We start from the raw sequence: 27,466 nt of genomic DNA, 5'->3' as shown, positions 1-27,466 counted from the left end.
TGGATGTACTTTTAAGATGAAGAATTGTTACCCTCATTCAGCAAAGAAAACAGAATATCCTGGTCAGAAGGATTGACGAAAAGGCACCTCTATATAATAGAAATATCATATAAGGGAAGCTAAGCTTACTTCTGAAGCAAGTGGTGTAGATGAGACAAGTGGCGTATAAAACATACGGTTTTGAGATAATGAGATATCTTGTTTGAAGAAAAAATAATACTAATTCAAAATTAGCAGTGTCTTTTTTTAGATTCCCCATATCTCAAAACGCAATAAGTGGAAAGTTCTTGATAAAACAGAAGAATGACCGAAATAATCGTTGTTTCATTGATGAGAAATTCTCGAACGTAATAAGTTAACGCTAAAATCTAAAAATATCTTTATCTAATGTACAAAGATTACGACGGAACAGGGTATTTATAAAAATATAATTTCAATGGAGTAAATAATTATATGTAATTGATAACATAAATTAATGAATATTTTGGATTATCTTTGAAGTATCAAATGAATCAACCTCATCAGAGGTTAATATTCCTATTTTTGGCATATAATTTTACGACTTCCAAATAATTGCAAATCAACAATCTCTTCGATTAACTTTTAGCCTTTGAAGTATTGCGATACCATTCTGAATACATATCAAACAGACCAAAAATAAAAAATTATTGGGAAAAAGTCAAGTGCATTGTTCGTTATTCTACATCACAAAAAATCAGCAAGAGTTCAATATCTTGAAAGAATGTTGTCTGGAATTACAAATGAGTATATAGCGAAATTATTTATTTCACGTCTGGAATAAAACATTGAGTTGAAGAGCAAGGCTTGTTAAAGGACTTTTTTCACAAAAATTGAATGTATCATGAAATATTCAATTGAGAATTTTTGTTCCAAGCCTGCATCAAAAAAAATCAATAGTCCTCTTAATAATCCTCAGCAAGTTGTTGATTGATCTCAATGAAAAAATTACACAAATCACTGAGGAAAACTGGGCTTGACAATGTTATATCAATAAAGTGACTAGATTTACCCTAACAGTTCATTGAAAACAATACAGCTATGAAGGAAACGTATACTTGAGGTACACTCACAGAATACATAATCTTCAAAACATTGTACACTTGCAAGTGATGGCATTCCATTGAGTCAATCGACAAGTCATTGTCCACAAACAATTTGAATTGTATTGTTTCTCATTCACACATTTCTTTTTGTCGGTTCATTTACTAGAAAAAAATCTTTTCACGTACATTGAAATTTTCGTGAGAAATGGTATTGTAGACAAATTTTAAATTGAATTTTTTACACGATACAAGAGCACCAGTAAAGCAAAGGAATGCACGCACAGAAAAGTATTGATTTGGTAGGAACAAGTGTAGGAGAAAATATAAATCATAGGTTCCACATCGTTCTCAACAATTCAATCTTTCTCAAACAACAACATGGAAAATTTTTAAAAAGAGTTTGGCTTCACATTCTTAGAAAATTCAAGAACTGAAGCCATTAGACCACCATAAACTTTGGCTCAAATCGACGCAAAAATGTAGGTTTATTGCACTTAAACAGCTTCAAAAACTACTCAGAATCATTAACACGTTGTTGATTTGATCGATTGTGAGCTCGCGCGGCACCCATTTTGCACACTTTATCAGCACACGAAATTATCTTTTTTCTACCTTTTTTCAAATAACAAAAGTAGCTACACTCACAACGCAATATCTCACAAACTAATGCTCGGACAGCTGTCAAATTTTGACACGTTTCGTTTGAAGGTTGGTACTAACTAAAAATCATATGGATTTAATACTGTGCATTAGACCGGGGACTTTTTTATTGGCCTAATATATTATACAAATTTGAACCAACGCATAAATTCTCCTGTCTCCACTTCAGCGTTTTTATCATTTTTTCCTACTATGTAATGTAATTCATTTGGTGCTTCTCGAAGGCACATTACTTGATTTTCACAAGTTCTTTCGCGACGTTTATAACGGTCATTACCCATATATGTCACATTCAATGTTCACATGTTCTAGTGAAAATAGAAATATTTAGAGTACACATCTTATGTCGAAATGTGTGTCAATACACAACATTTAACACTTCTCCAATGACGTTACTGTTTGGTTGAACTGGAGAACAAATGAGATAAGATCTATGAGATAAATAATAAGAGCCTAATTCCGGCGTAAAACAATGATAAGAATTCAATATCTCATTTTGATCAAAATACATTTTCTGAAGGAAATAGAGTGATCTTCGTATTACCTCACAAACATACCAACAATTCAAAAAAGGATATTTTAGAGATTCTGTTTGATAATTATGTTTCCTTCGATAATCATATTCAGATCCTTCTTCGAATAGAGTGGAATGCAACCTTCATATCGAAACCTGTTCAATTCAGCGAGAAATAACCAACAAAGTAACTGGGATTGGACAATTAACATAATCCGAAATATATGAAAAATCGTAGATTGGTTTGAACGTCAGGAATAAACATGAAGAAAGGAACTGTCTGTTAAAATATTCATTCCTTCCACATCAGAGAGAAAAAAAGTTGCCACCTTATTTCTCTCGACTGTTTTTTGTAATCAATTTTTTTTTTCGTATTTCATTGGGAATTACAAGCCCGAAAAGAGTGAACACGAACTAAAAGGGTTATATATATAATGCGTCTGCGATATTCGAGATTATATCAGTTTGGGCTGTCTGGAAAGGTCGTGCTTTGGGACATAGAAAAGAGAGCCGGTCAGCTCCAGTGGTGTAGCTAACAGAAAACATGCGGGGCCTCTAATCATGACTAATTTTGTGTCTGGTTTCAGAGAATTTTTCATTTCTTGATATTGAATATACTTGCCAGAATAAAAGCACAGAATCTTTTTTTGGAATAGGTAAATGTATCTACAAGAAATAGCTTCAGGAGAAGGAAAAAACAGAAAAAGAAACCCTGGCGGAATCTTCCTGGGTTGGATCATTTCAAAGTTTCTATGAAATCTAAAAAGAAGCTGGATCTAGTTTCAGAAATATCTTTCCAAACTTGGCCAAAATGGCCAAGGATTTTTTATCAACGCCAGTATCTTCAGCTCCCGTTGAAAGACAATTTTCCAGAGCTGCTCTTACAGTTACAAAAACCCGCAATAGGTTAGGCGACAAATCTATAAGATGCCTTATGTGTCTTAGATCCTGGATGGAATAATTATGAAATCAAACAAAGCCTGGACGTTTTTCAATATTAAAAAGTTTTATTTTTTATTTCGTTATGATTTGTAGTGGTTTAATTTAAGTTTTTATTTCTGAAAAGTTGATATTTTCGGTTCTTTTATACAATAAGTTCAATAAATGAAAGTGTTTTTGGCGAGGTTCCTTCTCATTTCATCTTTTTTTTTATGGATGTGACACTACACAATAAAACTGCTAAAACTCAAATAGCTTGATATGATACAAGTACTTGATAAATAAATACTTGACTTGAGATTGAAAAACTACTACTTGACTATATATTCATTTCCCTGTAAATTTTCTATATTTACACCTGGAATCTTGGTTACCTTACTACGCCTCTGGTGAGCCCACGACCTTTGTGTTTTCGGTTGCCGAATAAACTAAATATTTCCATAAAGAACGGACCAACAATCCAGGACCGGCATGGATAATTTCTTAATCATCCTTATAGCAGACCATATTAGTGGGATTAGGCTAGGTTTGATACACAATATGCCTTTTTATGTCTATGTTGACAAATATTTTCTGGGCTTAATTTCTCGCAGATATTTGGCACTATGCACTATGCACTTCAAAGCTACAAACTCTAAAAATGTTGATATTTTTTATTTACGTTGTATTTTGTTTGAAAATTGATATCAAATTACAGAAAGTATTATTTCTTATAACAATATCGAATGATTTTCAATTTCCTATATAAAAATTGCTGCAGGAAACGTAAAACATTCTTATAGGACTAAGCAGCTTAAGCTGCAAGTTTTTGTTCAGTAATTGCAGATAAAAATGGTACATTTAATATCCGCACCATCTTGATGCTTTCTAATTCAAACAAGCATTGGAGAGAAGCAAGAATTTCTGGTTACATTCAAAGGATGGTCATAAAATAAAGCAGTCGTCGATAGAAGCCAGTCAGTGATAAAAGTTGAATAAAGTAACGATCGATAAGAATTCACTTTTCGAGTGGATTCTGTATTCAACTGAAACAGCTACGTTACATAACTATGAATACGCGTGTTTTTGCCATTCTTGTATTTATTTTAATTGAGGGTGGTTTGAGTAGTTGAAATTTCTACCAAACAAATACTCCACATGATTTTCCCAAAAATGGCACTCCACAAAATTTCCTCCTTTGATAAGATAAGCATTCACAATGAAATATCTTCTTCAACTTGCATTGAGTTGCCGACAATGATAACATACATAGTCCTGAGATGAGAGATCATCGATGCTTTTCAGGGATATGGACCCCTATGAACATCGCTTAGCAATCATTGGGAGCCAGTTCTGAAAAGAGGATTTTTGCGTCGATTTGTGCCAGTAGATGAAACATGGCTTCATCACTTAACTCCAGAGTCCAATCGACAGTCAGCTGATTGGACTGCACACGATGAACCGAATCCAAAGCGAAGAAAAACACAACAGTCAGCTGGCAAGGTTATGACATCAGTATTCTGGGATGCGCAAGATACAATATTCATTGACTACCTCCAAAAGGACCAAACCATCAACAGCGATTATTATATAGCGTTATTGCATCGTTTAAAGGATGAAATCGTTGAAAAAAAGGTGCTTTTTCATCAAGACAATGCGCCGTGTCACAAATCAATGAAAACAATTGCAAAATTGCATGAATTGCTTCTGCATCCACCATATTCGCCAGATCTGGCCCCCAGCGATTTTTTCCTGTTCTCAGATCTCAAAAGAATGCTCGCTGTAAAGAAATTTAGCGCCAATGAAAAAGTAATCGCCGAAACTGAGGCCTATTTTGAAGCGAAAGACAAATCGTACTACAAAAATGGTATCGAAAAATTGGAAGATCGCTGTAATCGCTGTATCGCCCTCGAAGGCAACTATGTTGAATAATAAAATCGAATTTTGCCAAAACAATGGTACTATGGTAGACCGGGGACTTATCAATTGGCCTGTTATGTTCCCAAGAGGATCATTATTCAAAATTCCCGAACAAAGATTGAAAATTGGCGTATTTTCTTCGTGCTATTAATCTGATGAAATGATGTCCCCGGGATATGAAACATACAACGGACTGTTCTTCATTATAGTAAATTAGATAAGACACAAGCTAAGATAAAAGTACCAAACGAAGATCTTTCATTGTTGGAACTGATAATGTCTTTTTGAAGGCACGCAATCATAAATTCCCAACTATAGATTTATTAATACAACTCCTGGTTCATTTTGGCGTTCTCATAGATTGATACGAAGCTTTGTTAATAGGTTCATTAAAAAGCCTCTGAAGTGGGCAAGATTTCTAGATCTGATAACAATACGAAGAAAGCTGGTACCTACCGTTATAATACGTCAGGAGCTTTTTTGCGCTTGTTCAACATGTGATTTCTTCATGAAATTCTGCTTGGACCTCCAAAATTTTAATACCAAGAGGAAGGTTACTATTTGATCGTAACAGGCCAATTGAAAAGTCCCTGATCTGCTATAGTAAAACTCATTTTTTTCACAAAATTTGATTTTATTATTCAACATAGTTGCCGTCGAGGGTGATATAGCGATTATAGCGTCTTCGAACTTTTCGATACCATTTTTGTAGTACGATTTGTCTTTCGCTTCAAAATAGGCCTCAGTTTCAGCGATTAATTCTTTATTGCCGCTAAATTTCTTTCCAGCGAGCATTCTTTTAGGTCTGATAACAGAAAAAAGTGGCTGGGAGCCAGATCTGGCGAATACGGTGGATGCAGCACTTTCATTTCTTCAAATGGGGCGGTTTTTTAACGATTTAATCCTTTAAACGATCCAATAACGCTATATATTGATCGCTGTTGATGGTCTGGCTCTCTCGAAGATAATCAATGAATTATACCTTGCGCATCCCAGAATACTGATGCCATAACCTTGCCAGCTGACTGTTGTGTTTTCCTCGCTTTGGATTCGGTTCATCGTCTGCAGTCTACTCAGCTGACTGTCGATTGGACTCCGGAGTGAAATGATGGAGCCATGTTTCATCCATCGTCTCATATCGACGCAAAAATTCAGTTTTATTGTACTCAAACAGCTTTATATAATAATAATATTATAAATATTGAAATACATAATATGTCATAATCATTGAGTGACAAATCTACTCGAATTCGTTCAATGTAATTCAGCTTCAAACCTATCCAATTACATACTATACATTATTGCACATTATTGAAAATTTTGAAGGAGAAATCTAAATTTTTGGACTAGAATAACCAGACAGAAGTGTAATGTAGGTTACAAGCACTGAAACAACGGCCATTGTGTGAATTTAGCGTTGGCATTCCAACATATATAGAAAATTTAATAAACACAAATATATAATCGCTCCATTCAAATGTACTGATGAATACGCAACGTCCCGAGAAATGCAAGGCTGCACCTACAAAGAAGTACATCCTGTCCCTCTGCAACAGAGATTCTCAGCCTTTTGAATACTGACTCCCCCTCATTCGTTATTGTAAAATAATATACTTATTCCTGAATGAAATGTGATTATTTAAGGGTGTAATCTATATAAAATTTTTAAACTAAGAAGTGATGAAAAGATTAAGATAAATCAATAATGAACGTTCGAGGAGAAATAAATTTCAAACACCCCTGCAATTTTCAGTTAACGTTTGAAAGAATCAAATAAAAAATCCATCCATCATCTGTCCCCAGTTTTTTCCATGATTTGGCAAGAAAATCAAAAAAAAATCTTATAATGATATCATGAATATTTGAATATAAAATTATGTGAATAAAATTGCCGAAAACTTTTAAGTTTCGAAAAAAAGTAGATTATATCAAATTGAGATATTTTAACACCGAAATTCTTTAACTATCTTCGTGTTAGAGCAAATGAGCGTAACTTCGGATTCCAGGAATTTCGGATCGTCAAATTGACAATAAAACAACCGGTATGAATTTAAGTGAAAAAAAATGCGATATTCAATCTTTCTTTATAGCGCGTGCTAAATTGCTGTGAAGATCAGGCAATCCACTACGTGCTTCTGTACGCTTCGAAGTGATTATTTTTGGCAAATCGAAACTTCAACGAACGGTAAGAAGCGAAACCAAATCTGCTACTTTCAAACGCGATAGTTGATGAGTTTTGGAAAACTGGTTCAAAATCTTAGTTGAGAACATCCTATGGGACATACTCAAAACCTTTGCCTCAGCTCAAACTGACGTAAAGTACGGAGCTTATGAGCTTTCGTTCGTTTATCCTGTTTATCTAGTCTCTAAGAGTGTAATTCACGCATTGACGCTCAAAAGCTCAACCTTCACGTTTGTGCTTTCTTCATTTTTGAGTTAATTGAGTATTTGTATGCTATTATAACGGTTTGAAAAAATTGCATGAATACAAATTTTTGAAATACACCTGAAAATCTTAATTAAGACCATTCTATCGGATATCTCTCGAATGTAACTGGTTCTATAAAATAATTTTATAACCAATAATCACTAATAGAAAAGTCCAATATGTGGAATATTTTCTAAATTCACTATTCCACTTCCGAGAAATTGTGGAATGTTGTTGGACAGGAATGGCAATTTCCTGTATTGTATAATGTGTGAACACCTTTAGTTAGAATTGATCGATGCTTTATGGATTTGACACAATTTGCAGAATGGTTAGCTAAAAAAAAACATTCTCAAAGAAAGAACCTGACTTTTGTTTGCACAGCACTGATTTATTGCATTTTGACAGTGTAAAAAGCGTTCATGATTGAACTAGATTTTAGTAGCAGATCCGCTCAAGTGCTGATCTCTGAAAATTCACATTTGACTCAGCAAAATAGTGACAGAATCAGAAAGCTCCAACTACCTTAAAAATGATCAAGCAATTTGAATACTTACCTAGTTTATATCAAAAATTGTCCATAATTTTCATTCAGCTTTGAATCTGTTCTAACCACACTTCCTAACTCGTCTTCGGTATGACTATTGGATGTAATTTTACGTTTTTATATATTAAAATGTAATTTCATTGATGAATTTCAGTAGTAAATATATATATATATATATTATGATGAACTGGCCATTAGTAACGGTTGATAGAACTTCTAATTAAAAAAGGTTTTCCTTTTTCATTGAATAACGTTAGAATACTGTTTCGTTTGAAGGATATTAAATCAAGGTTCATAATTATTTGATAGGCAGAAAACAATAGCTCATTTTATCCATATTTGAGAATTATATCCAAAAACTTTATTGGCTTCAAAATTCAAGGATAGGTTTTTCATTTAGACAGTTTTTTAGGATTAAGGCTTATTAATTTTCAAAATTTTTATTTCGCTGTTGTATCATATCCTCCACAATACCGTGAAAACATCACAAAATAAAATAACATCATTATCGTTTCCTACAAAATACGAACTGAGTCTATCCCTCCACTCACATCTAGATTATGATTTTGGGAATATTTTGGACTGGCGCAGATATTTATCGTTTACCTCTGGATTCATTTGAATCGTTGCTGCAATAAGTGCAAGTTCGTAACTAAACGGTAAAAATTAATCGATGTATGTGTATTAACATTACATAATACTAACAACAAAATTGATTCATGAATAATATTATTGAATATTTTATCCCAATATTCTCAAATCATTGATATAAATTTCCATGTTTTGAAAAATGGATGTTCCCTTTTCCACTTTTGAAATTTCCATCAAATCATTCATCATCAATCATTCACTTTGGCAGTGAAATATATTTCATGATCTTCCAGTTGTTTTTCAAAAATTGGAAATCTTTTTTCAAAGTAAATATGTTTTTGAAAAATTGCGGCTTTTTATTTTCTACAATTTGAAATAATAAAATTAATAAATATTAGCAGATTATACATTTTTTGCTTTTTAATCGCCAAAAAATATGAAAAATCATTTTTAGCAATCCAAATTCCAGAATTCCAAATTTCCAGAAATTCCTTTGGAATTTATGAAAATATTGCTATCAATACTCTCAAATAAACCCCGGTATTTAGCAGATCGTCTTGGAAACAAGAATGTCCCGATTTGAATGATCTTATTGGCTGAATATTTCCCCTCGTATTCCCCTTTCCACTTTGAGAGAGTTTTTGGTTACACTCATTGGCTGCATCTGTCACTTCTTAATTACTTTCCAATAATTCGCATAGACCAGTGTGTTCCATAGGGGTATTATTGAAATGCATTTTTACGTAGTTTTAGTTCGTTGTGTGACTGATGCTTTTAATGATTTCGACTATGATGTTTGGCACAAATCTACGGTTTATGTAAAAAAAGATGAATATTTCGCAATCAAATCTATTCCTCCATTTACTTTCAAAGTCAGAATTGATATATTATGGGTTCTGAAGAAAATGATTTCGCATCCTAATAAATATCTTCATTCCACTGAAGAAAGAATTGATTAAAATGAAATTAACCAACAAAATTTTCATTACATTTTCTGATTTTTAGCAATGTTATTACTGGTTTGAGAAATCATGAAGAATAGTCATATTATGTTGAGGCTCTTATACGTCAAATTAGCAGCTACGTAGCCAGAATTGACTGAATGAATAAAAAATATAGGTTTTTTGCAAAAAACTTTTCATAAGATTTCTATAGGAATCTCTTCAACTTATGAACCGTTGAGCTCATACTCAAGTATTGCCATATTGCTGAAATTATCATCAACCAAGCTATTTGATAATGCAATAATATACTGGGTGTGCCGCTTGAAATAAGAAAGTAGTTCTCTGTTTCCGGTATAAAAGGAAATTGTATAAATTTTCAACACAAAATTATTATTAGTTTTCCATAAACGTCTAATAGGCCATCGCGGGGAATCACCCTGTACATCATTATCATTTAGCCTTCTGCTTCCACTGAGGGACATAAATTTCGCCTTACAATAACGAAGAAATGAAATTCAATTCGGCAACGTAGGTGCTAATTTGACCGTAGAAAATTGGATGTCATTCAAGGATCTCAAGGTCATGCACCTATTCTACCCTAGTTTGTCTTATCTTCAGAGAGAACATTTCCGAATTCATCTCACACACTTTCGTGCTCTTATAATTCTATGCAACGATCAGTTCATCATCGTTGATAACGTTTCTTGCTAGTATATTACAGGTCGAGTATAAAGAATAATCAAATTATAACACCGTAGAATGACGAAGTATCATTTTTGATGTAACAGCAAAAGTAACTCACGTCACAAATTTTCTGAAAGAATCGCCATCTGAGTCCCATACATATCTACGCAAAAATATTATTTTCAACTCAAGGGTTTGAAAATTGTGCGCCTATGGTTTATGACTGTTTTGCAATTATCTCTGGCCAAGCGTTTTTATAGACTAGTTCAAGTGACTTTGGATATACTTTTTATATCAAATGAATATCGGAAGGACATATTGACAATAACTATTTTGATTGCCTGATAGATAAATGGGAAGAAAATTGAATCGGCCCAGACAAAGCTATCTAGATGAAAAGTTTGTGTGGCTTACCACACACTGGTCCCTTCGTATACCCAATGATGTATGGATCCCTCAATCCTCAGATGGACTCAAAAGAGCACAAAAAAGCCTTCCGATAGAATCTTATACGATCATTTCTTCAAGTTCATCCTCTGTATCCTCGGGTTCATTTAGAAATGCATTCTGGGTGCACCTGCACAAGCGCGTGCCATAGTGACAATGCCTCGTTATTCAGGCACCATTGATATGCCAAAGGAAAAAAGGCCTAAGCCTGTGTGGATCTTCGTATGCACATTACCATTATAGTCACGTATACCGACCACCACCAACTTCATTGTATCCGATATATTCTGTTTAAATTGTTTTCAATGAAACTGTTTCTTTGGCTTCCTATCTTATGGACATCTACAGGGTGAGCACATTTCGATTCAATGGAAATCTGCGCCACGCTGTTATGATAATGAAGCGGTGATATCGTTTTAATTTGGAACTCTTTATGTGAAAAGAAACACATTTTGAAGACACGTATTTTTCATATAGTGTCCCAAATCTTGTTCACATGAAGTTGCGAATAAATTCAAATGATTCTTATAATTTTAGTGTTATGAATTAATAAGATAAATAAAAAAGCGGAGAATATATTTCAGTTTGACAGCGTCTAAGTAAATTTGTGGCTAAATTCAATATTCTGCCACTATCTATTCGAAGCCAATCTATCAGAAATTTTCAAATTTTCTTTTTTATTTTCAGGCCTACATGAGTTTGAACGATCAATATGAGGAGCTAGCGCTCTACTTAGCGAAAGCCCAGGTAAGACTTCACATTGTTAAAAATATGTCACTTTTCGTTTTCAAATATAAATGTAACTGCATCGAGGAGGGTCAACTGATGGAATCGAATAGTTGATCGTTTATACTTCAAAGTAACGTCACCAACATACGTTAAATGAAATTATTTTCTGGCAGCTAGAAAAATTTATGTGAATTGAAAATATCCACTTTCTATGTGCCCAATAGATTTCAGATTTCACTGAATGATTTGAGAGAATTTGAAAAATCTGTCCTATTGGACGGAAAAGCTGGATAGCTAGCTATATTGTTCACTCCTTTATTGAAAGTTAATGAATCGTTCACTTCAATTTCCGGCTAGGAGATATGAACTCATTTATCCAATTTTATAGTATATCGGTGTTATAACTCAATTTTTGGCTTTGGGCAGGTGCTTAACGAATCCAATACTCAAGTTTCTCAAGCCTGCTCTTTTAACGTTGATTGATGAGATTTTAAATAGATATTTGACTGCAAGCAATACTTAACATCAGGATGAACATCGTTTCTTCATAGGAGTGATCTCACAAATCTACTTTTCCATTTGATTCGCGAATAAGGCAATAAAATTCGAATTTACATTTCCTCTAATAAACGACTTCCTAGTGAAAACGCTGAAGGTATAAACATAGACTTCTATTTGTCTATGAAAATTACATAAACAGGACAAATAAGCAACTAATTCAGATTGAAAAATTAGATATTCACCTCAAATTTATTCTCACAGTATTCAAATTTTCAACATCAATAAACATTTATGAGATTAACATAGCGTTCGTGACACCAACTGTCAATGACCAACAATTTTTATTTTGGGTGAATTATATGATGCTACATTTCTGACTATGATAATGATATGTATAATTTTGAATGGAAATATCAAAAACGACGAGTCCATTTCTTGTCGAGAGTGCATATTCCTCGTTTTTGAAAAACCATCACATTTTGGGAAAAAATGGAAAATGAGAAAACTAATAATCGTTTTTCTTTCCTCTAGTTGCGAAAAATGGGTCTGGAGCTCCTTCTGTCCTCTTGTCTTGACCAACCTCCTTGAGAAGCCACTGATTTTTCTTCATTAAGTCGAATCTCTTTTTCCCTAAAAGAAAATGTTCATCGACTTGTCCAAGTTTCTAATCATATTTTACTAACCTCTAGTTACAAAAAAAGGTTCATTGTAACCGTAATGTTCATCTGACAAGTAAACCCAAGTTGGTTCTTGCGCGTACAATTTATTCTGAAGGTATGATGGATCCTTCTTTCCCCTATTTGCCCAAAAGGGGCCATCAGGATCTGATCTTTTTGTACAGCCACCACTTGTACACCCGATGGCCTCCTTCTCAAAATTATCACTCTCTTCAGGCCAATCTAACACAAATGGAGAAACAGAAATTCTCTTTCGGGGGTCCAGAGCCTGAAAATATAAACCATAAGAAAAGTCCGAAATAACAAAAGCACTATTGTGAAGTCAAGAGCTTTTTGAGCTCAATTCCTCTCCATGTAATTCCGCATGAACCCTTATTTTAAAAAGAAATTCATAAGTCTGAATACATATCTCAACAAAAACATACTAGTCTGTCTTAGGTTTCAATGTTTGAGCCGCCAAAATTAAGAATTATAATCATAAAATAATAAGATTATTATCACTTCTCTGAAACGATTTTCACAAAAAATGGATGAGCATTCAAAATTAACAAACTCCTGTTTGATATATTCAAAACATCCCCGTTTAGAACATCTATTCTGCATTAAAATATATCTCAATAAACAACTGAAAAAATTCTGAACCAATCAGTCCGTTCTTTGATTCGGAGAGATATCAGACCAGAAATATGTAATTACATATCTGTATTTTGATTAATTCAATATACACACAAAATTTCAATGAAATATGCTAGATAGATATCGATATTCTATTTGGGAACTCATCAATCAATCAAACTATCAGAATTATGTAACCCTACGATGAAATATGATTTGATCAGTGTAAATTTGAAAAAATAAATGCGAAAAATATGGAAATTCTGATAATCCAGATGAGCCTGACCATTTAAATATTTCAAGCTTACCGTATTGAATAAAAAAAGGTGTACTCACTTGAAAGCTGCGAACCAAACCCAAAAATAAGATCAGTTTAGGCAGGATGTTCATTTCTTCTTGGGAGTCAAACTAGAATCTGGAGCAGGAAGAAGTAACAGCCTTATATACCATCCTAGAAATCTTTCACTGTGACCAATGCCAAGTTAACATCATTTTCAGTATTAGAAATGGGAATTAGGGAGTTTGCTAACTTTCCTGTCACTCACAAAATCTTATTGGGGGACGTATTTCGTTCATAAAATATTACTTTTGTTGTTTTCATCAGTTCCCGATCCAAATGTGTTTCATTTATTCAGCTAGCAAATAATAACATTCAGAAAGGCCTGAAGCAACGGAAAAACCCACATAAAAATGTTCGAATCGAAGAAAATTTCGATAAAAGAACAGATGTAGGTTTGTGTGTTATTTTTCCAGAAGGAAGTGGGCTAGCATTTTGCCCAAAGGTCTATTGAATAATTTTTATAGATCAAAACTCATAGCTCTCAAACAGAATGTGTTAAACACGTTCTATAAGTTTATTCTAGAGTTTATTGTTGAATATAACTAACGAAAATACACAGTATTCTCGTTTAATTTACAAGAATTTTCTTTTCCAGAATGACATTTCGCAAGTACTAGAGCACCAATATGCCACTCATTCAGCATCTCACAAACAGGATCAAGCCAACAAATTATCAGGAGACGAAAGAATTTTTCGAAAGGTGAAGAATGGTGTTGATCCAAAACCAGACAACGGACACAAAGTTCACTTCGCTGAAGCTTACGAGGAGATTTACATAGAACCGGATGTTATCATTAGAGAAGGAAGAGGCTCACCATATCTCCAAGACACATTGAAAAGCAACGAGCAGTCTCTGAAGAGCTGCTTGAAGAAGACAATGAAAGAATCTCAAGAAAATAAAAATCGGAATGGGTGCTTTATGTATAACAGCTTGAGGAATAAAAGGCCATTTACTGGAAATGATAACACAATACAAGACAGTAGCTTCGCTGCTCCTAGGATTACCCTCTCTGGAAGCTATCCTTGCTTAGCATCACCAGAAACTAACCTTCTCTACGCACCTGATGTGTCTATGAATGGCAACTATTTGTCTAACCAGAATATTATACCTTCAATAAGACGATGGAGTCCAAGTCCTTCATTTTTCCAAGAGGATACTTCCACGTCTCAACAAAATGGTAGTCCTCTTTATTATAAAGAAAACAGTCCTACTTACTTCCAAGAAACCAACTCTGCCTGCTGTCAGGAAAAACGACCGTTGTGCTATGAAGACCTATTTTATAAAAACTCCAAACCTATAACCTACCAAGAAACGGGCATTCAGTGTAATACAATACCTAACGCCATCTATCATCAAGACGAGACCACGACAGATCTACAAAATGAAGCAGATGATAATTTGCTAGCTCTTATCGCATCAATCAAGGCTGATATCCAGGAACTGAGAGAAAAATATGAAAACGATGACGAGATTGAAAGGAATAGATTTTTGACAAAGGAGTTGGACGAGATACTCCAAATGTACAAAATGAATATCTCAATGGAGAAAGAGACGGATTTAATTTCTGATATAGGCAGTACCAACAGCTATCAATCTGTGAGTATATTCAAGAGGTGTTTCACATCTATAGGAAAGTTTTTATCGCAACTTTGTGATGACGATGACAACGATATCTATATGCCGGATTTGGCAAAACAAAGATTTTATCACCTTCAGTCTCTAAGGCAAAGGAGATCTAGATCAAGGAAGCATTATTAATTTTTCGTATTTCAAACATGGGAATCAAGAAGTGATAAACTATTCAGTATTTGAAAAATTGCAAACAACTTGTATATGTTGTAACAATTTGATTAAAATTTTATGGAAATAATATTGATTATTTTCTATTATTATTAACGAATGTGCTATTGATCCATAGAATACTCGTTTCTTTTCGTCCAAAATAAGTGCCAAAACTGAGATTATCCTGATAACTTCAGTATTTTCATCATTAATCATTTCAGTATGAAGCTGAAGGCTTCGACAGAATTAGAAAATTCTTCACCAAAATATAAATTGAACAATTTTTTTGTTGAAACCATAACTAATAATAGCTGTCATTTATTGCTAAGCAAGTGGCTTAAACCTTGAGTTCTAGAAGGTAATTTTTTCCTTGGAGGAATAAATCATAATAAGCTATTTGTAATTATTATAACATGACCATTAACTTTTTAGTACTTCCTTCTGCTTTTAAATGTTCATTACATTAGGAATGAAGAGTAGAATTGCATAGTAGTAAACGGTCTTATTCATACCAAAAAGTAAATAGATCTATTCAACCTATCGGGAAATACATAAGTTTCTTGAACCTCATAAGGTAACAAGATTGCAATTGCAAATATTCCAAACTTTCAATTTGATCTAACTCCGAATCTAAGAAAATTTGGAAAAAATCTATCCCATTCACATAGTGCAATAAACACAGTACTTTTTATAGTAGGTACTTACTTGGCACGCGTTTTGGATGAAAATTTTCAATCGCCATGCATCAAAGTAATTTTTTTTCGTTTTCAAGTTTTGTTTTTTTTATTTACACCAACTATTTTGCAGGAGAGCTTAGCAAACGTTGCCCATAATGCAGTTACCCAAACATCCCCACCTCTCTCAATAAGCTCCTTTAATTTATCTAAAGGCTCAGAATGCTCATCTTCCCCTTGCTTAACTTCAGTATCAGATACAGAACTTGCAGATGATGAAAGTATATCTTCGAGTGAAATAAAATATCAGAAACCATCTATCGATTGGATCGTTCATTCCACACCACAAGCTGTACTTAGGAACAAGTCATCATCTGCTCCAGTTTTGAAAAATCAACAACCCAAGGTAAGAATCTATTTCGGCAATTTCCAATATCAGTAGTGGGACAACAAAAGATGTCTATGGAGGTTTTCTTACAAAGATTTCTATCGATATATTTATAAATATATATATTTATCAAGCCAAATGACATTTGAATTGAATTATTTATCACGTTGAAAATATCATCAATAAAATTGGAATATGAAATTTTCACGATGACCTTAAAGCAAATAATTTCATTCCAATTCTTTCCTCAGCTACTTACTTTGTGAAAAGACAGAAATAATTAACTGATTTTTCTCAAATATGTAGAACAAAAAGTTGTAAAAGATTGCACAACTTCTACGAGAAGAAGTTTTGTTTTTACTGAGATCAGCCTTCGAGCGCTGATAAAATCTAGTTCTATAAAAAACGCCCTGTACACTGCCAAAATGAAATAAATCAGTGCTGTGCAAACAGAAGCCAGGTTCTTTCTTTGTGAATGTATTTTTACCTTACCATTCTCCAAATTGTGTCAATCCCAGCATCGATCAATTCGGAGTTTCCTCTAACTAAAGGGGTTCACACATTATACAATACAGGAAATTGCGAATCCTGTCCAACCATATTCCTCAATTTCTCGGAAGTCAAATATGGAATTTCGAAACATTTACATTGAACTTTTCTATTAGCCAGTATTGGTTATAAAATCATTTTACAGAAACAGTTGCATTTGATCCGAGCCTTAGATTTTCAGTATGTATTTCCGATAGATTGGTCTAAAGATTTTCAAGTGGATTTCAAAAACGTGAAATCAAAAGCTTTTACAGACTAGTTCAAGTTTGTATTCATTTAATTTTTGCAAGAAACTCCGGATTAACCTTGAAGCCATTATAATAGCATACAAATACTCCATTAACTCAAAAATGAGGAGTACTGGCGTGAAGTCCAGAAATTTTGAGCGCTTGTACATTCAGCCCAAATACACCCTTAGAGACCTCAGAACTGTATACAGATATAAGTGGTGTCCAAGAGCGCATACTCAACTTTAATTCAATTGAATTTTCTATTGTTCTGATGATGCTATCAACGTGAAATTTTTCTTGATATGGTTTTTTTACATCCTAACGCAAATTTTGATCTCTATCCAATGTGCTGTTTTGGATTAACAGAAAAATAAATATTTCAAACAACCTCTTTACGGAAATCCTAGCTAACATCCCATGTAAAATGTTGATGGGTAAAAATTATTCACTTTTGTACTAATATTTCTGTGAATAATGATTAGGGATACCTCAAACCAACTAGCTTGACATTTTAACCCACTATTTGACTTGAAAATCAAGCTCGTAAAAAGCTACATACTTGAGCCTGAGTTGACTTGATTTTAGATATTTATTGCTAGACTTGATATCAAGCTACTTGATATTACTTGAGCTTGATATACACGCGTCGCAAGGCATATATTTCTGCAATCTCGTGCGCGCTTAGACTAAATGAGAAAATTTCTCAAGCACCGAGAGTCTGAAGCATTCGCCAGTGTGGCTTTGTTAGTACTTTCCTCACATTTCTATTAAATCTATTGGTTAATTTTGGTAGTTTCAGAAATATCTTCCCAAACTTGGCCAAAATGGCCAAGGATTTTTTATCAACGCCAGAATCTTCAGCTCCTGTTGAAAGACAATTTTCCAGAGCTGCTCTCACAGTTACAAAAACTCGCGATAGGTTAGGTAACAAACCTAAAAGATGCTCTCATGTGTCTTAGATTCTGGATGGAAAATGGTTGGAGGTTTCTCAAAATTAAGAAACTTTATTTGTCATTATTTCGGAAGGTTCCTTCTCATTTCATCATTTTTTTATTGATGTGACACTACACAATGAAACTGCTAAAAAATCAAGTACTAGCTAAATGAATACTTGACTTGACTTGAGATTGAAAAACAACTACTTGACTTGAAATCAAGTCAAGCTCAAGCCAAGTAGCTTGAAAATCAAGCCAAGCCATGAATCCCTAATAATGAATATTCTACCCTGAAAGTTTCTAGTCCTTTTCGTTCGAGAGTTATCTTGTTTACGAAGTGGTAGAATCAAATTTGAGGACCTTATGGTTTTAGACCATTTTCAGCTCAAAATTCGTAAATGTTGACGAAATGAAATCCAATAAAAAATATGAAACTACACCTTCAGACATGTAACATGTATCTTCACCCTTATTTACCTTCCTGGTAGTTTCACATATAAAATGGCATCGATGAGCCCTTTAGGTTTAATTGATATTCACATGGTTGGCCATGCATAAGTAATCTCGTGTTTTCAGGTGAACAAGCAGACTCGTTCGCAGTCGGATCGTCACCTGGCTGGTGAGTACATCAATATGTCCATCCGCATAAAAGAATATAAGTTCTTTCGCAGCCTCAGTGTTAAAGTTAATGACAATTGGCCGGTACGCAAAGCAGAACAGCTATGGAGACAGCTACGAACGCACAAAATCGCAGGTTTGTTAGCTGTTCAGTGACCATTTTCGACTACACCTCGGATAAATTAGTGTTCATCGGTATTCCCAGCTCTAGTGAAAAGTGTGAAGAAGTTGCACTGTGAAAAACCACGAAAAATTCATCGTCCATCCTTGTCATACTTTTTCGAAAGAAACCATGCATGTTTCGTAGTGTTTTTCTTTCATTTTTTTTATTTGCAAAAAAAATTGGGATCTATGTTCACCCTTATGCATGGAAGTCCTTATTAGCTCTAATTGTGCTGCAATTGAAGTCTTTTTCCAGTAGAAATGAAATCAGTGTGAAAGAACATCCGAATACGGTCACTTGAACCTGCTGTGTAAGCTTTGCTTCCGGTCTACCTGTGCGGATTCTTAGAGACCAATTTCCTGTTTCAGAAATCGAAGCGGCAGAGGCATGCAAATGGCTCAGGGCTACAGGGTTTCCCCAATATGCACAAATGTACGAAGGTAAGAAAGACTTCATATGGACGTCAGAGATCAAATCGCTCCATTGTATTTTTTATCAGATATGCAATTTCCTGTGGACATCTCCACTGCTGCTCAAGATCATCCCAGGTTGGAACCTGACATACTGAATTCGTTGTTCAGAAGGCTACAAATACTGAACAACTGTGTACATCTCCACCAACAGAGAGTAGCACATAACACTGATGAGTCTGAAGACGAGAACTATGCTTTGAGTAAAAACTGGACGTTCCAATCTGATATAAGGAGATGGTCAAGGGCTTGCATCAATGAACGTGAGTCTTTAATCTGCCCCTTCTTTTGAATAAATACCTTTTTATTGATGTGGTCGAACCTTTCTCGCTTTCACTCCAGAACTCAGATGAACAGATAATATCAAATCACCTTAAACTTTCGTGTTAAGATGGTCATCGCTATTTTGACCGTTATGTATAAATAAATTGTTGCTTCACTAAATAAGAATTGATTCTGTAACAATTGTTACTATTATGAAATTATTCAGCATGACAGTTTGCAGCATAAGTCCAAGTTTTTTTATCGATATTTGCTATTGAAAGTGGCAACAGTAGAACAGTTTTATTAGTCGTCAGCAATTGATCCATTAATACCCATTACAATGTAATGATAGCAGCCAAAGAAGATGAGTTTTATTGTAGGAAGCTTCAGCTCTCTAGAATTACCAGAAGAAAGTAAACTTCCTTCATATGGATTTTCTTCTGGTTTCTGCATCAATTATTCCATTTTGGAAAAAAGCCTCTTTTGTCTCTATAAGAAGGACTAACAATATTTTGCTTAGTTCTCTATTATCATTTCTTCAATTCGTTCCAATATACTGTCTGTCTGTTTCTTCATTATTTTTTCTATAGTTTTTATCTTATCTGTTGGTAACTCAGGTATCATGGAGCTGCCTTGACAAGTCTGATTATTTTATCAAGTGCACGCTATAAGGTTTTTTCTTGTAATTTTCTGCATCGTGTCAGCTATAGGCTTTGTCAAAAAATCAGGCCCAGATATTTGGCTTCTTTCTTCTATTCACAAAACGTGGTGCCAACTTTGTCTACACCCTAAACAATCTCCTGAGTGCTGATACAGCGGGAGATTTAAATAAAACATCAATGATGATCGCAGTTCTGAAATCTTAGTCTAATCTTCTGCAAATATTGGTTTTCAGCAACCATACAAAGTGATTCGGCTAAAACTAAAACAGCGTCTGATTCTGATGACGTTTTTGAAGATCACACTGAAACACGAAGAGAGAGAATTAGAAGAGGTGGTTCGGTAAAATGTCGTAGAAGAAGGGAAGGTGTTATCATCAGTGAAAATGGGGCAAAACTATTAGACTCTCTTTCGGAACAACTCAGTGGCATTTCTGTAGCTTCGAATCTGAATCATGCCTCTGATTCTGAGCTGACTCCGAAGTTTTACAATAGGATTTGGAGGAAGAGATCAGAAGAAGAGTTTCACCATAAGCCCCTTCCTGACAATAGGTAAGTTTTGCATTAAATGTTTTTTTTTATGATAATTCTCTGAGCCATAGAATATCTTTCGAAGAACAGACCGAATTCGCGAATTTTTTCGCTAAGAATGACTACATTTCTGCCAGATGTCGAGTTCATGACAAGAAAATGTAGAAAATCCTTTCAAAAAATGCCTTAATATCCAAAAATTTCATGAATACAAATGAAAACAAGTCCGCAAAAACTGCTAACCTCTCGTCAGTGCTCTTATATTAATATAACTTTTCATTCAAGAACCGAATGCCAAACCTTATCTTCGAAAGATGAAGAAAGCAGTATATTCTATTGTAAATTTTCCTCGCAACAACTGGGTCAATTGGAGAGGATAGCAATGCTGAAACTCACAGCTTACATTGAAAAATATTGTCCAACACATAGAACTGGATGGAATTGGGAGGTACCAAAAAATTTAATCAGAAAAATGAAAAACCCAGCTTACAAAGGTGAGTTTGAACTTTAATTTTCAAATTATACCGCGATAGGTTGAAAATACTACTGGATCAAGTGCGATTTGATAATGTGATTGTATTTTCAGCAAAATCGTTTGAAATAACAGGCCCCATAGTTCCTAATTTGAGGGTAAAGAAATTTTTAGGTAATCCTTTTTTCGATGGTGTTTATCAATGCCTCTAACGCCTCCATACAATATAACTAACTACCATATTCATACTTCCTATGTCATATTTATGTATTCTGTATTTGGGACAACGTCTTTTCAGTGTTTCTGCTGTACACGCGAAAATCTGCACATGTGCCAGGTATATCGCTCTAACTATCTACAACTTAACAATGTTTACAGATAAAGTGGTTTTTGGAGTACCAATTCAACTGACTTTGCAAAGAACTGGCCATCCACTACCAAGAAATATCGAAAATGCTCTAGAATGGCTGCAGCAAAATGCTGTTGAACAAGTTGGTCTCTTCAGAAAATCGGGAGTTAAATCAAGAATTCAAGCGTTAAGAAATACAGTTGAATCATCGACTGAAATACTTTCTTTCGAAGATCAGCAGTCTTACGATGTCGCAGACATGGTCAAACAGTATTTTAGGGAGCTGCCCGAAGCACTGCTCACGAATAAACTATCGGATACCTTCAAACTTATCTTTCAATGTAAGTGTAGCAACTCCAACGTATCAGCCAGATTTACTTAAATGTTAAATTAATTTCAGACGTTCCTATGGAACATCGTTTCGATGCAGTTCTTTGTGCTATTTTCTTGATGCCCGATGAACATATAGAAGTACTTCAAACTTTAATATCCTTCCTGATATCTATAGCGAAGCATTCCAAGGAAAACCAAATGAACGAAAGCAACTTAGCTACATGTTTTGCACCGTCTCTCTTTCACTATGCATCATTATCAAAGTCAAATCTTGGAACACCGCAAGCGAAAGATTTGGCTGAGAACAAAGCAGCTCACGACTGTCTACTTTTCTTCTTAGAAAACCATGAAAAACTATTCACGGTAAGTTTTTTTTTCGTTCATGCTCAATATAATCTTTCAGCATCTTGACCACCTGATATTTCATACATATGTCAAAATATACTGACAATGGGGGTTACTACGTTTTCTCGTTTTACTTAGTTCAGCTTTCTCATATTAAGTTGATGAAGCTCTAAATCCAAATGGAAATTCTTTTGAGTACTTGTTTTTTTTTCTGGCATCTGCGTGGAAAAACTAAAAGGTCCTCAAGTTAGGCAAACTTCTTAAGATCCACTTTTCACCACATCAATCTTTTTCCATTGTTAGTTATACTTGTTTTTACTCCAATCGTTTATCCTTTCTCTGGCCAAGTGGAGACGAGCTGTAAACAAGCTACAAGGTACAAGCTGTCTCACCAACAAGTTTTCAAATCAATATTCCTCTAAACTATATCCCATTGTTAGATACACTTGAACTTCATTTTAGATACCAAAGGGTCTCATCAATCAATGCAATCCAGCAGAAATGAAAGAATGGAAAGTGCTGAATCTAAAAGAGCTAGGCAAAGCCATGGGTGGTTGGAAAGAATACCTGAAAGAATGCCAACAGGCATATTTGAGGGAGTTGAAGGAAAAGTCTCGGGGTTGGACTTTATTGCCTAGCCTCAACAACTCAAAAGTCGAGACCTATTTCAAGAAAATAGATGACGGTTTGTCTGTAAGGGTTTGGAAGGTGGTAGCCGACATTGATGCACCTCCATCAGAAGTAATGCATAGGATATTGAGGGAAAGACACTTGTGGGACTTGGAGTTGATGTCTGCTAAAATTGTGGTGCAATTGGACAAAAACACAGAGATTTTTCAATACGGAAGAAAGAGAATGACATCATTGCCTGTTGAGGAATACTGTGTGGTGCGTCACTGGAAGTCTGATCTACCTAAAGGCTCATGTTTGATAGTGGAAACCTCAGTGGAACATGAAGATATCATACACATTCCTGATTGTATTAGAGGAATAGTCCATGCTTCCAGGTATTTCATAGAACCATGCGGATCTGGAAGATCTAGGCTGTACCATATGTGCAGAACAGATACAATGTGAGTATTGCATTTGAATAACGAACGTCTATGTGAAATGTCGTGAGAACTGTATAATTGGGAGACAGAAAAAATTTTTTGGTCATTTCGATATCTCGGAATCTATCATACAGGGTGTTACTGAATAAGTGTGACAAATTCAGTAGACGTGATTCTGCATTAAAAAATAATTACAGTTTGCTATATAATTTTTGTTGATAGGGTTTCGAATGAATGATTTCATGGAAGTTCAATTTGCAGGTTAATTGAAAAATTAAATTAATTAAATAAATCACATTGATTGAATAAATCAAATTAATTGAATTAATGAAATTAATTGATTAATTGAATTAATTGAATTCACGAACTTGATTGATTGATTAAATTAATTAAATCAATCAAATTAATGGAATTAACGAAATTAATTGAATTAATCAAATTAATTGAATAATTAAAATTAAGTGAATCCTTTGAGTTGATTAAATTAATCAAATTAGTTGAATTAATTAAATTAAATTGATTAAAATAATTGAATTGATTCAATTAATTTAATCAATTCAAATAATTTAATTAATTTGAATAATTTAAATTATTAAATTATTTCAATTAATTTAAATAATTCAATTGATTTAATTAATTCAAATAATTCAGTAAATTTAATTATTTCAATCAATTCAATTAATTTAATGAATTCAATCAATTAATTTATTAATGATTTCAAAGATCTGTTGGGAGTAATTGATCAGAGACACGAATATGTAAAAAGGTGTTTGGGTAATCGCTTCAGGGGTATCTCTACTTGATCATATGTTTTTTTTTTGTATTCAACTGAATCTTTTCATCCTTTTCCGAGAATAAATCATAAGTTATAAAAATTGTAAAATAGAACATTAAAATTTTGATCTTTTTTCACAAACTATGTACTTCTGTAAACTTCATACTCTACTTGTGGACATTTTATTGGGTATTAGTTTACCTGTTTATGTTCTCGTTATGAATAAATAAATGAATTGAGTAATTGCATTCTGTTATAACGGTTCAATGAGAAAATTACGTGAATACAAATTGGAACACGTCAATACTTTTCTGTTTTTTTTTCTTGGAACTAATTGACTTTTTGATTGCAGGGGGAGGAAACCAGAGTATTATTACAAAAACTACGGTCACATCGTTGGTTTTTTCATCTCGAATATACAGACCTCTTTTTATCATCAAACATGTGGTCCTGAAAGCAAAGTTTGAGACGCCAAAGATTAAAAATAGTTCGAATAACATTTGTACCTAATCATTTTTAGACAATTCTTGATATTTCCCTGTCTCGAATAATCGATGATACTGAAACTTTGTAAAATTTCTTGTTATTCTAGTATCATCAGTTTGTCTTTCTTTCAAACTATGTGGAAGATTTAACATTTTTCCTTGTACATAATTCTGTTCTATCCGAAAAGAATGAACATAAACTTATCTGCTCACACTAGTCATGATCAGTTCATGATATGAACTCAAATCATTAATTTCAGGTACTTACAAATCAAAATGTCACAACATATGGGTCAGTTGTTAGTGGAAATTTTTCAGCATTATTTTTGACAATATGTAAAAACCAATTTTAATCATAGCTGTACGTATATTTATACATATATTTATAGAATACAGAGATGCGACAGTTTTAATAAATATTTTATTTTTATATGATATATAGGGTTGTTAACTGTTTCTTGTTGTAATTATAAGTTCTTTTCTTTCGAAATTTGTATAAAGTTTTAAATAATCGGAATACATTGCTCTATCAGACGATTACCAAAAATATCAGCATCACGCCCAAAAATGGAAAATTCTGCAGAAAATGCAATTCGCAAAATCGTCAAATGTCCTTAAAATTGCTACTACTCTCCATTGGTATACCAGACCACAAAAATTCAATGGATAGTCGAAATACTCATTGTTGTTTTTAACACTGACAATCATTCAGTAACCCAATTATTATAAAGGTCAAAATTTCATTGTGAAGAAAGTATTGATTGATTGAAATGTGTTGAGTCAATGAAGTCTCCATGGGCGCCCGCAGAAATTTTTCTCAGGGGGGGCAAAATGAAAATTATTGAAAAACGGTAAGGCGTCCATGATTGTCATCGAAAACCGGAAAATTGTTGAGAATCCATTACTTCCTTTTTTTCCATGCCCTCTGGATTGAGAAAGTAATATTGAGGGTTGTCGTGCTGAAAAATGAGGCAATCAAAATCTCAGGGGGGGCCATGGCCCCCCTGGCCCCCCCCCCCTGCGGGCGCCCATGGAAGTCTCTAACTTAGTAGGACATAAAATAGATATTTTATTATGAACTCTAGTCAATTGAAATATAGTTAATTTTAATATGATTTCAAATAATCTTAATTAATCGACTTAACAAAATGCTTTGTTTTTATTTCATTATTATTTCCAGTTTTTTTTTTATGCATATGTGCATATATTGTGAATTAATTGTTTTTGTATAAACTTTCCAATTATCACATAAATATTTTTTTACCAGTATATTGAAGTTTTCAAAGAGATCTACGAATCAATTCTTGAAAAAATATGTATACCATTTAGCCTATAGATCAAATATATGGAATCCCATGAAAATAATATTCTGAATTTATTCAATCGTTATTTTTTGTCTCCAAATGTGCTATTCTTGAGATGAATTCACAGATATTCCACAAAACCAAAAATAATCATTTTAGTTTTTGTCAATTTTTTTTAACTGAATTGGATTAAAAAAATAAGAACAAACTTTGTTTTTTTCACCCTTTCCCCATAATATTTAGGAATTATTGAATTGATCAAAATCTCACGAAATATTATTCAGACCTTAGTTGCTCGGGAGCAGCTATCTAAGTTGCTACTACTCTCCATTGGTATACCAGACCACAAAAATTCAATGGATAGTCGAAATACTCATTGTTGTTTTTGACACTGACAATCATTCAGTAACCCAATTATTATAAAGGTCAAAATTTCATTATGAAGAAAGTATTGATTGATTGAAATGTGTTGAGTCAATGAAGTCTCTTAGTAGGACATAAAATAGATATTTTATTATGAACTCTAGTCAATTGAAATATAGTTAATTTTAATATGATTTTAAATAATCTTAATTAATCGACTTAACAAAATGCTTTGTTTTTATTTCATTATTATTTCCAGTTTTTTTTTTCATGCATATGTGCATATATTGTGAATTAATTGTTTTTGTCTAAACTTTCCAATTATCACATAAATATTTTTTTACCAGTATATTGAAGTTTTCAAAGAGATCTACGAATCAATTCTTGAAAAAATATGTATACCATTTAGCCTAGATCAAATATATGGAGTCCCATGAAAATAATATTCTGAATTCATTCAATCGTTATTTTTTTGTCTCCAAATGTGCTATTCTTGAGATGAATTCACAGATATTCCACAAAACCAAAAATAATCATTTTAGTTTTTGTCAATTTTTTTTAACTGAATTGGATTAAAAAAATTAGAACAAACTTTGTTTTTTTCACCCTTTCCCCATAATATTTAGGAATTATTGATCAAAATCTCACGAAATATTCTTCAGGCCTTAGATGCCTAGAAGCAGCTATCTAAGTTACTATATCTTACCATAGTATAAGGATATACACTGTGTCCGTAAGTATGGAAAATATTAATTTTTAGCTAAACACACCATTTTAAGAAATAATCCTGAAACACGTCGATTTTTTATTTTAATTTACCGTATTTTAAAATAATGATCTAATATACAGGGTGAATTACTTTCGAGTAATGACGTCACCGTCATTTTTTTTTAATTGAACACCTCCAATTGTTCTCAATTTTCCGATTACTCTAGCTGAGCTGATTCCAAAAATGTATCACATGTTGATTCCAATTGGTATAGGGTGGACAAAAATACAATAGTTTTGTGTATGCTCATAAAGTAACGCGTAACAATCTTTATTAGTTAAATTAACAATATTATCAAAAATACTTATTGTCTAGCGGCAATTGATTTGAATGTAACATCCTGTAGTTTGTTACATTTTTAGATTAATAAAAATGT

General features: G+C 33.5%; 2 protein-coding genes across 4 annotated transcripts in view; one reads left to right on the top strand and one right to left on the bottom strand.

Annotated features, from left to right (window-relative positions):
• The window catches only part of LOC123686460 (rho GTPase-activating protein 7), an 89,604-nt gene extending 63,438 nt beyond the window's left edge, over positions 1 to 26,166 (top strand). Inside the window, exons 4-16 of one of the 2 annotated variants that reach the window (XM_045626612.1) lie at positions 11,405 to 11,464; positions 14,175 to 15,176; positions 16,170 to 16,442; positions 18,715 to 18,757; positions 19,288 to 19,359; positions 19,419 to 19,652; positions 20,549 to 20,864; positions 21,129 to 21,337; positions 21,430 to 21,489; positions 21,694 to 22,005; positions 22,065 to 22,360; positions 22,805 to 23,415; positions 24,522 to 26,166. In XM_045626612.1, coding sequence (XP_045482568.1) covers positions 11,411 to 11,464; positions 14,175 to 15,176; positions 16,170 to 16,442; positions 18,715 to 18,757; positions 19,288 to 19,359; positions 19,419 to 19,652; positions 20,549 to 20,864; positions 21,129 to 21,337; positions 21,430 to 21,489; positions 21,694 to 22,005; positions 22,065 to 22,360; positions 22,805 to 23,415; positions 24,522 to 24,636 — 3,597 coding nt within the window. In that variant the 5' untranslated portion in view covers positions 11,405 to 11,410 and the 3' untranslated portion in view covers positions 24,637 to 26,166. The remainder of the gene's footprint in view (positions 1 to 11,404; positions 11,465 to 14,174; positions 15,177 to 16,169; positions 16,443 to 18,714; positions 18,758 to 19,287; positions 19,360 to 19,418; positions 19,653 to 20,548; positions 20,865 to 21,128; positions 21,338 to 21,429; positions 21,490 to 21,693; positions 22,006 to 22,064; positions 22,361 to 22,804; positions 23,416 to 24,521) is intronic. The other variant, XM_045626613.1, reaches the window with a different exon arrangement.
• On the bottom strand, positions 11,915 to 17,095 carry LOC123686467. Of its 2 annotated transcripts, none has more exons than XM_045626631.1 (4): positions 16,684 to 17,095; positions 13,576 to 13,654; positions 12,631 to 12,892; positions 11,915 to 12,577 (listed from the first exon to the last, which is right to left on the bottom strand). In XM_045626631.1, exons 2-4 carry the CDS (start codon positions 13,627 to 13,629, stop codon positions 12,453 to 12,455), a joined length of 441 nt encoding a protein of 146 aa, XP_045482587.1. In that variant the 5' UTR covers positions 13,630 to 13,654; positions 16,684 to 17,095; the 3' UTR covers positions 11,915 to 12,452. The 2 variants fall into 2 exon arrangements, with proteins under 2 accessions (XP_045482587.1, XP_045482586.1); XM_045626630.1 differs by having other exon boundaries at positions 11,916 to 12,577; positions 13,576 to 13,690.
• Positions 26,167 to 27,466: the final 1,300 nt, after the last annotated feature.

The sequence above is a fragment of the Harmonia axyridis genome, chromosome X (genome assembly GCF_914767665.1).
Source record: "Harmonia axyridis chromosome X, icHarAxyr1.1, whole genome shotgun sequence".
NCBI lineage: Eukaryota > Metazoa > Arthropoda > Insecta > Coleoptera > Coccinellidae > Harmonia > Harmonia axyridis.
The sequence above is the reverse complement of the archived record's forward strand: the minus strand, read 5'-3'. Positions and strand labels throughout refer to the sequence as shown.